This window comes from Schistocerca americana, chromosome 4, assembly GCF_021461395.2.
Source record: "Schistocerca americana isolate TAMUIC-IGC-003095 chromosome 4, iqSchAmer2.1, whole genome shotgun sequence".
NCBI classification, from domain to species: Eukaryota; Metazoa; Arthropoda; class Insecta; order Orthoptera; family Acrididae; genus Schistocerca; species Schistocerca americana.
In genome coordinates, this window is record NC_060122.1 from 286,451,283 (window position 1) to 286,463,873 (window position 12,591).

At 46.0% G+C, this 12,591-nt stretch overlaps 1 protein-coding gene across 1 annotated transcript in view; it reads right to left on the reverse strand.

Annotated features, from left to right (window-relative positions):
- The window catches only part of LOC124613168 (adipocyte plasma membrane-associated protein-like), a 251,918-nt gene that overhangs the window by 41,189 nt on the left and 198,138 nt on the right, over nt 1-12,591 (reverse strand). Inside the window, exon 7 of the mRNA XM_047141797.1 lies at nt 9,308-9,575. Coding sequence (XP_046997753.1) covers nt 9,308-9,575 — 268 coding nt within the window. The remainder of the gene's footprint in view (nt 1-9,307; nt 9,576-12,591) is intronic.

The following is a 12,591-nucleotide window of genomic DNA, read 5'->3' on the forward strand; positions in this document are numbered from 1 at the left end:
GAGTTGCGAAAGCTTACAAAGTATTTCGTTATTGCCCTAAACTGTACTTAATTAAATACGAAACAACAAAATTCCACAAAAACCTTTCTTTTGTCACATAAGTTATGCATGTTGTTGTTATTATTATTATTTTTTATTATTATTATTATTACTGTTGTTATTATTGTTTTTGGCAGTGGCTGCAGTTGTATAAACTTGTTGATAAGCATAACTGTTATGCAGCACATACCATTAATTTCACTCTCTCAGATTTTTATGAATCTACAAATTTGTGAATACCCCGAATGTACACTCACGAGCCGCCACTGGGGACAAGGGTGGGTAAGAGAGGGTATGACGACCTTCTCATCCATGACGGCTCTCGGTAGAATTATAGCGAAATCTGTTGCCAATGTGACATCATTAACCCACGTTACAACTCACATGAACTTTTCAACTGTGGCCTGTCTGATGCGTCGCCATGATGTAACGGAGGGAGGTTGTAGGCACCTTAGAGCCAAATTTAAAAATTTCGCGTCGAGGTGGGAGACAATTATAGGGCTTCGACAAAGTAATACCTTTTTTGCGCAATGTATCTCTTAATCCCTGCCCTGAAAAAGAAACCAATACAATTATCCAGATAGGAAGCTGGAACTTGAAAGGAACTCCGCTGTACCAATACCTTTGCCGTATTTGGCACCAAAATAAGTTGCAGATTTTACATGATAAGAAACAGAGTTGTATCTAAGACTTTTGTAGACAGATGAAATGGTGTGATATATGTTTTCCATTTCACTTATTAGTCTAGTAAATAAAGCACTCTGCCTCAAACCCTGGTGCCTCAAACAGTCTTGCTCCAGTCCCCTTTCGACTGAAACCTGAAGTTGATGTTCGAATGGCATACACCGAGGTGACAAAAGTCATCGAACAGCGACATGTACGTATACAGATGGCGGTAGTATCGCCTACACAACGTGTAAAAGAGCAGGGCATTGATGAAATTATCATTTGAACTCAGGCGATTCGTGTGAAAGTGTGTCCGACGCGATTATAGCCAAACGACAGGAGTTAAGAGACTTTGAACGCGGAATAGTAATTGGAACTAGGCGCATGAGACATTCCCATTTCGGAAATCGTTAGGGAGTTCAATATTCTGAGATCCATAGTGTCAAGAATGTGCCGAGAATACCAAATTTCAGGCGTTACGTCACGCCACTAACAATCAAGAGCAGTGGCGTTTGCGTAGAGCTGTAAGTGCTAACAGACAAGCAACACTGCATGAAATAACCGCAGAAATCAATATGGGGCGTACGGCGAACGCGTCCGTTAGGACAGTGCGGCCAAATCTGGCGTTAATGGGCTCTGGCATCAGGCGACCGACGCGAGTGCCTTTGCTATAAGCACAACTTTGTCTGCAGCGCCTCTCCTGGACACGTGACCACGTCGGTTGGACCCTAGACGACTGGAAAACCATGACCTGGTCAGATGAGTCCCGATTTCATTTGTTAAGGGCTGATTCTGAAGTTTGAGTGTGATGCAGACCTCACGAAGCCATAAACCCACGTTGCCAACAGGGCACTGTGCAAGTTGGTAGTGGCTCCATGATGGTGTAGGCAGTGTTTACATGGATTAGACTGGCTCCTCTGATCAAACTGAACCGATCGTTGACTGGAAATGATTATGTTCGGCAACTTAGAGGCCATTTACAGCCGTTTATGGAATTCATTTTTATTTATGACAATGATCCACGTCACCAGGGACACAGTTGTTCATGATTAGTTTGAAAAAGATTCTGGACAGTTCCAGCGAATGATTTGGGCATCCAGATCGCCCGTCATGAATCCCATCGAACATTTATGGGACGTTATCAAGAGGCCAGTTCGTGCAGCAAACCCTGCACCGGCAACACACTCACTATTATGGACAGCTGTAGAGGCAGCATGGTTCAGTATTTCTGCAGGGAGTACCACCGACATGTTGAGACCAAGCCATGTCGACTTGCTGCACTACGCTGTGCTAAAGGAGGTTCATGGGTCCAACATAGCCAACCCACCGTTGACGAAATGTGTTATTCAGATACTGGGATACTTGTCTGTTACAGGGAATTGGTGATCCGTCTTGTTGCAGATAAATTTTCGATCACTGCCCTAATATCATGTCTTCCAAAAGTGCAGTTAGATCTTCTGTTAGGAAATGTGCATATGCTGTGGCTGTCATGCGAGCGATTTGGCAGGAATACGAGGCCTATCATCAGGTCATCAGTCATACCACACTAGATGTTCATTTAGAACCTAACTTGGAATCATATTTCCCTAGTGTCCTGTGGGTTTTCTGTCGCCAATGTGTGAGATTTACAGGCATCCATGACACCATTGTGTATAAGTAAAGTGCATTACATGACATCTCTGTCTACAGCAAACAATTCACGAAATTGTTGTATGCTTACTGGGTCACCTGTGGGCTGCACATGGAATAGGAAATGGTTAATGTGTCATATAATGGTGGTGGGACTCGGTTGTACCATTGTAATAAGGTCTTCCCTTTCCTCAACTGACTGGATGGCCTCTTGCTCTGATGTTACGTGTGCAGTGGGTAGTGTCCCGGATTCACGTAATGTTGAAAAGCCCTGGGAAATACCATAGGCACAGTGGGTTTGTCAATCAGGGAAACGTCTCTAGCATTCTGTCACAGCCTCATGCGCACTGCATTTACAGTACCTGTATATAAGTAGCATGTCTGTGTATTCCGCATGGGTGAACGACACAATGGATTTGCACAATTAAACAACACTCAAGCACGACATGCTCACAGCCTCACAACTGCTCATTGATCTAACGTGTGATTGAACATTGGGTGTGCTTGCAGCAGTTGACCCAGTGTAATGTCACAGTGCTGCCATGTGTTGGAGAACCACCACATCTCTTGTAGGATTGATCAGTCATCTGTCCCACCCATTATTCTGTCCACCACGGTGCCTATACAGCATTTCAGCAAGTAATATTCACATTTGTCGTCATATCCATTCATGGATGTATCTAGTCTTCAACCCACTCCAGTTCCATAAATCGGAAACAAGTTCATAGGACTTTTTCGGTTTATTTTCACATGTAGAATCTCCCCACAAATCATGTGACATTTCTCCTGAATCACCCTGTATTTATAAGATGTAAGTTACAATATAAAACCCATCACATACAGGGTAGTCTGAAATTCCCGTTCAATCTTCCAGGACATTTAGAGGGTACTGAATACAGAACATTTTGAACAGGAATCCATGTCCGGAATCGTATCGTTTCCGTTCTACGACAGTTTCAATTCAGATGTGTACCTCGTCAACGTCTGCTTAGGGCAAGAGAAACGACTCAGAGTTCCCTGTCCTGGTATGCAACAGGGTAGACACGATGACGTGTACTAGATCTCCAGATTTCACTTATTGTCCGCTTCGCTGTGAGACCGAGTCAATACCTGTGCATCACCGATAGAGGAAACATGATGCAGTACACGTTTGCGGAATACACAGACATGCTCCTTGTGTATGGCGAAGCTGGAGGCAACGGAAGAGCTGCTAGTCGGCTGTATCACGAACGTTTCCCACACCGTCACACTCCATCGCACAAGCTGTTTGCCCAGGTTACACAACGGCGACGAGGAACGGGTACCTTCACCGTGAGGAGGCAGGATTGTGGTGCTCTAAGGCGACGCCGCACACCCGAATTTGAAGGAGGTGTACTGCGTCGCATTGGAGATAGCCCGTCAACGAGTTCTCGAACAATTGCGCGTGCAATGGCTGTTAGTCACAGTACGGTCTTGGACGTCCTGCATGAGCAACAATCACATCCGTACCACTTACAAAGGGTACACGCTATGGGTCCAGCAGACTTTCCACAACGCGTCGCCTTCTGCACGTGGTTCCTGCACCGTTGCATCGACGTGCCCCTGTTTCCATGTCGAGTTCTCTTCACAGATGAATGTAGGTTCACAAGGGATTGTGTTCTGAATGCTCGAAATAGCCATGTCTGGGTGGACGAAAACGCTCATGCCACGTATGTTCAGGGATTTCAAGACAGGTTTGCAATTAACGTGTGGGCAGGTGTTCCGGGTGGTCATGTGACTGGACCATACCTTCTTCCATCCAAGGTAACGGGTCCCGCATACTTAGTCTTCCTACGACACATAATGGACCCGTTCTTGGAAGCTGTACCATTGAATGTCCGTCAGAAAAAGTGGTTTCAGTATGATGGAGCACCACTTCACTTTTCACTGGCTGTCCGGAGACATCTCAACAGACGGTACGGTGAAAGATGGATAGGCCGTGGTGGTCCAACCGTGTGGCTGCCACGATCGCCGGATTTAACCCCTACAGACTACTTCTTGTGGGTCGTATGAAGAGCCTAATTTATGAGACACCTGTAGAGACAGAGGAAGATCTGCTGGCACGAGTTCTGGCCGCTGCACAAGACGCTGAAGAGACGCCTGGTGGGATGGAGGGAGTGTACCAGAACATGCTTCGGAGGTACAATGTCTGTAACAACGTTGGTGGTCGCCACATCGAGCCGCTGTCGTAATGCATCGGTACGTTGCGGTTGGTGCCGTAGATGCTGAGTTCTTTTTGTTGTCGACTAATGTAAACCATAAAGAGTAAGTTATAACGCAAATGCGTAAGTACACTACTGCCCATTAAAATTGCTACACCAAGAAGAAATGCAGATGATAAACGGGTATTCATTGGACAAATATATGATACTAGAACTGACATGTGATTACATTTTCACGCAATTTGGGTGCATAGATCCTGAGAGATCAGTACCCAGAACAACCACCTCTCGCCGTAATAACGACCTTGATACGCCTAGGCATTGAGTCAAACAGAGCTTGGATGGCGTGTACAGGTACAGCTGCCCATGCAGCTTCAACACAATATCACAGTTCATCAAGAGTAGTGATTAGCGTATTGTGACGAGCCATTTTCTCGGCCATCATTGACCAGACATTTTCAATTGGTGAGAGATCTGGAGAATGTGCTGGCCAGGGCAGCAGTCAAACATTTTCTGCATCGAGAAAGGCCCGTACAGGACCTGCAACATGCGGTCGTGCATTATCCTGCTGAAATGAATGGTTTCGCAGGGATCGAATGAAGGGTAGAGCCACGGGTCGTAACACATCTGAAATGTAACGTCCACTGTTCAAAGTGCCGTCAATACGAACAAGAGGTGACCGAGACGTGTAACCAATGGCACCCCATACCATAACGCCGGGTGATACGCCACTATGGCGATGACGAATACACGCTTCCAATATGCGTTCACCGCGATGTTACCAAGCATGGATGCGACCATCATGATGCTGTTAACAGAACCTGGATTCATCCAAAAAAATGACGTTTTGCCATTCGTGCACCCAGGTTCGTCGTTGAGTGCACCATTGCAGGCGCTCCTGTCTGTGATGCAGTGTCAAGGGTAACCGCAGCCATGGTCTCCGAGCTGATAGTCCATGTTGCTGCAAACGTCGTCGAACTGTTCGTGCAGATGGTTGTTGTCTTGCAAACGTCCCCATCTGTTGGCTCAGGGATCGAGACGTGGCTGTACGATCCGTTACAACCATGCGGATAAGATGCCTGTCATCTCGACTGCTAGTGATACGAGACCTTTGGGATCCAGCACGGCGTTCCGTATTACCCTCCTGAACCCACCGATTCCATATTCTGCTAACAGTCATTGGATCTCGACCAACGCGATCAGCAATGTTGCGATACGATAAACCGCAATCGCGATAGGCTACAATCCGACCTTTATCAAAGTCGGAAACGTGATGGTACGCATTTCTCCTCCTTACACGAGGCATCACAACAATGTTTCATCAGGTAACGCCGGTCAACTGCTGTTTGTGTATGAGAAATCGGTTGGAAACTTTCCTGATGTCAGCACGTTGTAGGTGTCGCCATCGGCGCCAACCTTGTGTGAATGCTCTGAAAAGCTAATCATTTGCATATCACAGCATCTTCTTCCTGTCGGTTAAATTTCGCGTCTGTAGCACGTCATTTTCGGGGTGTAGGCAATTTTAATGGCCAGTAGCATAATAACGGAACGAGTCAGTCTTCTTTTCCAATGGATTGCAACAATTGTACTGGGTCACGCCTAAGCACATGCCTTACGTGGGCGTGGATGAGATAATCATCTGCATTGAAACTGTCGTAGAACGGAAACGATACGTTTCCGGACATGGGTTCTTATTCAAAATGTTATGTACTCACTACCCTCTACATCTCCTTGAAGTTTGTAACGGGAATTTCCGGCCACCCTGTATAAGCTCTAAAACGACGAAATCCGGTATGGCGTCTTCCACTTCTCAGAACTCGATATGATCACGAAAGTAGCTAGAAATCCCCAATTATGGAAACTGGGCATTTACATGTCATAGTGAAGTCACAGAGTGGTATCACTGCAGAGGACCTAACGTCTCTTTGGTTGCCACCGTCTTAGCGCAGTCTAACGTAACAGTCGCGACACTTCGCCTATGTTTTGTTGCCCACGCGCCAGCAGCGCCGAAGCGGTCAGTAACTTAAACTGTGAGTTCGGCGCGATCGTGGAAGCGAATAGTGGTTGTTTATTATGATTTCTACAATGGTTTTTACAAGAGGGAGCGTTTCTAGCGCAACAAATTGCAGCAACAACAGGAAGAAGACACCACAGATGTCTTTTTTAGGTTTCCTAATGATCATGAGATGTATATACCATCATGTTGCTAAACTGTATCGTCAGGATTCACTTGCAAACTACATGTGTATCAATGATTAATGATTCGTTTTAGGAGCAGAAAATGGCTAGTAAGTTGCAGACGAGAAGACCTTATGAAAAGGACCCAGTTAACCTGTATAATAATATTAGGTTTTGTTCGCTACATTTCGAACAAAACCAGTTCATGAACGCAGACAATGATAAACTCGTGTGGAATGCAGTACCCACACTGTTTGACATCTCAAATAAGCCACCTCAACTGACGATGAAGAGGAAACTGCCACAAAGATTCGACAATCCATCTAAAGTTGTAAAACAGTCCTATGACACAGAAGCAGCCAGTTTATCTCTCCATGTAGCAGTGCCAGATTCGTGTGAATCGTCAACACTGACCTGCTCTGACGATGAAGTGGCTAGATTAAGTGCAGTTATTCGTGTCTTACGAATGCTTAATGTTTGGTATGTATTTCATTCACTTCTGTTGTTAGTCACTTAGCCGGTCGGGGTGGCCGAGCGGTTCTAGGCGCTACAGTCTGGAACCGCGCGACCGCTACGGTCGCAGGTTCGAATCCTGCCTCGGGCATGGATGTGTGTGATGTCCTTACGTTAGTTAGGTTTAAGTAGTTCTAAGTTCTAGGGGACTGATGACCTCAGAAGTTAAGTCCCATTGTGCTCAGAGCCATTTGTTAGTCACTTAATTTTCCTTGCTTCCTTCGTGTGATGACATTATTTTGTTGGCACCTTGTTCACTGACAAACTGTTTGAAAATTATTCAAATATTTGGTTTTGCGTGAAATATAATGTAATCAGCTCATTATAATGTTTTCAACATATTTCTCCCACTATTTGGCAGTTGCTTGTAGGTTGTACTAGTGGCGACAGGCGACAATGACAAACGCAGTATGCCTACAGAACGATAAATGAGCTGTCGATCGCTTTTGCATGTGAGGTACGTGTCCGCGCTTCTTACTTGTGAATCTGCGTTTATATTCCTTTGATATCGACGTGGTAAGCTGCAATTCTATCCAACGTCACAAGTGTTTCTTCACGAATGTGTTGTAGCTTGCCACTCGATTCATGGTTTTTGTCCATACTTGCGCTTATTTTAGAATCATTTTTAGAAATATATATGCCTTGTGATACTACACAAAGCCTTGGAGGCAAGAAAATAACTCAAATATTTCGTAAATTACGTAGGAAATGGATAGGGTGATCAGACGCAGTTGTTTAAAAAGGAGGACAAACGGCTTCAAAAAGGAGGACAAATGAAGAAAAAAGAGGACTCATCAAACGGGTCAACTGCAGATGAGGATACCACCCGTCAGCTTTGGACAAGTCACGTGACTGCCGGGAATTACCGGTAAAAAATGGTTCAGATGGCTCTGAGCACTATGGGACTCAACTGCTGAGGTCATTAGTCCCCTAGAACTTAGAACTAGTTAAACCTAACTAACCTAAGGACATCACAAACATCCATGCCCGAGGCAGGATTCGAACCTGCGACCGTAGCGGTCTTGCGGTTCCAGACTGCAGCGCCTTTAACCGCACGGCCACTTCGGCCGGCTTTACCGGTAAAACTAGTAGTTAATTGTTACTGATGGTCAGGTGGTGGTTAAATGAGCTATATAAAAAAAATTAAAAACATTGATTGTGGTGACAGTGTGGCGTCAATTGTTTTGTTATGTCAACAACACGGAATTATTTACAAAGTGAAAAACGTAAGACCATTTACCTCCATTCATTCGACGCACCGCTACCAACATCAAAATTCAAGCAGCAGCTGTCGACATGTAAACTGCACTTTAACCTTCCGAATACAAATAAACTGAATGACTATGAAACATAGAAATAAAACCATGACAGTTAATCTGTCGAGTTATTTCTTACTTTTATTGGCCACTGAGACGTACGTTCCAGCTCCACATATCTCACATTCCGCTTCAAATTAATTTCTGCCTTTCTTAAAGCCGGATATTTGCAGCAAAGGACATCAGAAAATGTACACTTCCGTTTAGGCATAGCCAAATATTTTACGTAACTCACTCGGTTAAAAATTACTCACAAATCACACATGCACTACAGGAAGCCAAGCCAATACAAAGCGAAGATACGAAACCAAAATTTTTAAATAATCGATATTTGCATTCGCTTATAGGTAGATCAACGATAACATCGACGATCCTGGTGCCACCTACTAACACCGCCTTCGTGCGTGTTTATCACGAAGGCTGTGCCAATAATTAAAGTATTTAAGAAAAGAGCAACAGAACGGGACGAATTGTAAATTTAACTGTATTACGCTCAACTTTGCGAAAAAGCCGCACACTGTAAAAATCCGCCCGGACCCCAGACAAAGCGCTAAAAAGGAGGACGTGTCCGGATTAATCCGGACGTCTGGTCACCCTAGAAATGGATGCAAACCAAATGTTATGCTTACGACGCGTCTGACGTTCACCTTACCCGCCGCTTGGAGAGCTAGAGTCGCTCCATCTGTCAAACGGTAACAAGTTTTACAGCAGTGAGTGTCGCGGCTGCTATGTTAGACTATGGTCTTAGTACGGGCGGTTTTCGAGTGGGGACGGGTGTTTACATACCACGTGCGTGATCCTGCGCGTGGCCTGCAGCGGCAGCGCGGTATTGGCGGTGGCGAGCAGCGCCCGGTTGGCGCGCAGGAGCAGCAGCAGCGCGGCGCGCGCCTTCGGCAGTGGCGCCAATAGTTCTGGCAGAGTGGCGCGCGACGGCGTGTCGGTGGAGATGAGCGCCGCCAGGACCCCCGCGCCGCTCGGGCCCGGCCGCAGTCCGTCCGGTGCGCCCGGCAGGCCTTCCACCAGCGTCGACACCGACCCGTCCGATAGCCGGCACCTGCCACAACCGACGGCCGTGTCATTGCTGTCTCCATTTCTACCCACTTAATGACTGTTTCTTCATACAAGGGCTGGTCTTAAGTACACTACTACACCAAGAAGATGACGTGCTACAGACGCGAAATTTAACCGACAGGTAGAAGATGCTGTGATATGAAAATGATTAGCTTTTCAGAGCATTCACACAAGGTTGGAGCCGGTGGCGACGACTACAACGTGCTGACATGAGGAAAGTTTCCAACCGATTTCTCAAACAAAAACAGCAGTTGACCGGCGTTACCTGATGAAACATTGTTGTGATGCCTCGTGTAAGGAGGAGAAATGCGTACCATCACGTTTCCGACTTTGATAAAGGTCGGATTCTAGCCTATCGCGATAGCGGTTTATCGTATCGCGACATTGCTGATCGCGTTGGTCGAGATCCAATGACTGTTAGCAGAATATGGAATCGGTGGGTTCAGGAAGGTAATACGGAACGCCGTGCTGGATCCCAACGGCCTCGTATCACTAGCAGTGGAGATGACAGGCATCTTATCCGCATGGCTGTAACGGATCGTGCAGCCACGTCTCGATCCCTGAGTCAACAGATGGGGACGTTTGCAAGACAACAACCATCTGCACGAACAGTTCGACGACGTTTGCAGCAGCATGGACTATCAGCTGCGGTTACCCTTGACGCTGCATCACGGACAGGAGCGCCTGCGATGGTGTACTCAACGACGAACCTGGGTGCACGAATGGCAAAACGTCATTTTTTCGGATGAATCCAGGTTCTGTTTACAGTATCATGATGGCCGCATCCGTGTTTGGCGACATCGCGGTGAACGCACATTGGAAGCGTGTATTCGTCATCGCTGTACTGCCATATCACCCGGCGTGATGGTATGGGGTGCCATTGGTTACACGTCTCGGTCACCTCTTGTTGGCATTGACGGCACTTTGGACAGTGGACGTTACATTTCAGATGTGTTACGACCCGTGGCTCTACCCTTCATTCGATCCCTGCGAATTTTAGCAGGATAATACACGACCGCATGTTGCAGGTCCTGTACGGGCCTTTCTGGATACAGAAAGTGTTCGATTGCTGCCGTGGCCAGCACATTCTCCAGATCTCTCACCAATTGAAAACGTATGGTCAATGGTGGCCGAGCAACCGGCTCGTCACAATACGCCGGTCACTACTCTTGATGAACTGTGGTATCGTGCTTAAACTGCATGGCAGCTGTACCTGTACACGCCATCCAAACTCTGTTCGACTCAATGCCCAAGCGTATCAAGGCCGTTATAACGGCCAGAGGTGCTTGTTCTGGGTGCTGATTTCTCAGTATCTATGCATCCAAATTCCGTGAAAATGTAATCACATGTCAGTTCTAGTATAGTATATTTGTCCAATGAATACCCGTTTATCATCTGCATTTCTCCTTGGTGTTGCAATTTTCATGGCCAGTAGTGTATTAATTATCACTGTCTTCAAAAAAACAAAATCACGTAATTTTTTGTTGGTTTGCAGCTACATATCTGCAGTCCTAGCACGGATTATAATCTCTGCAACACTGTACCACTGCGCATCTCGAGAGGATTCAAAACAAAATGGCGCTCCACAGTCCTAAAGTGGTATATCATCCGGTAATCCACTTTATGTGTAAGGCGTAGTCAAATGAAAACCGAACACTTGCCACAACAGGACCATCGAACGTCTCCATTCAAAAGTATTCATAAGTACGCTTTAAGACATTTATTCCAGAGGGAAACGAGACAATCAATTCCTGTTTCGCAGAACGCACTCAGCCGCTGACGGATCCACAACACCCACTCTTGCACTTCCTTCTCCAACTGATACTGGTGTCCATGCTAGCCTTTCTTGAGGTAGCCAAACATGTGAAAATCACGCGGCGAAATATCCCGGGTATATAGATAATGTTGCAGTGTTTTCCAACTAAATGGATAAAGCATAGACTTTGTACAATTGGCAGTGTGGGGGCAGGTGTCATCCTGCAACAGGACGATTCTGGCCGACAGCATTCCTGGGAATTTTGACATTATGCCATGCTGCAGTTTCTTCATAGTGCTGCGCATTGACTGTCGTTCCACACTCAAGAAACTCGACGAGAAGAGGGCCTCTGCAGTTGAAGAAGGTCGTAATGGCCTTACTGGAATCTATGTAAACCGCTTTTGATTTCTATGGCGGGGGAGGTATGGGGAGGTATGGGATGTTTCCACTGTTTGGTTTGACATTTGCCATCGGGCTGTCATAATTCTATCGGAGAGCATCATCCTGTTACAGATAATGCCTGGCCCCACACTGCCGACTGGACGAAGACTACACTTAAGCTGTTTGGTGAGGAAATACTGCAACATTCCTTGGACAGCCCAGATCTTTCATCATGCGATTTGCACATCTTTGGCGACCTGAAGAAAGACAAGTGTGGAAGTCAATTTCAGTCTGATGAGAAAGTGCAAGAGTACGTGCATTTGTGGCGTGCCGGCAGCGGTAGCCGAGCGGTTCAAGGCGCTTCGGTCAAGAACCGCGCAGCTGCTACGGTCGCAGGTTCGAATCCTGCCTCGGGCATGGATGTGTGTGATATGCTTAGGTTAGTTAGGTTTACGTAGTTCTAAGTCTAGGGGATTAATGACCTCAGATGTTAAGTCCCATAGTGCTCAGAGCCATCTTGTGGCGTTAGTGTTTGAGTGCATTCTACGAAACACGAAGAGTCAGCTGAAGACAAAGTCTGAAAATGAGTCCGTGATCATATTTTTGGTACTTTATTTTACAGGTCCGTCTTGATCTTTTTTTTTTCCATTTCACTATGATCGCTTTCGTTACTGCCATCTTCAGATCACAAAATATTCTGATGTAGTATCAACGTCAAACGAAACATGTAGGTACATTGTAAGTACCTACATGTTTAGTTTGACATTGATGTTACATCAGAATATTTTACGATTTTATGATCTGAAGATGGCAGTAGCCGAAACCGGTCATATTGAAATGTAAAACAGGAATTGGTCGTCTC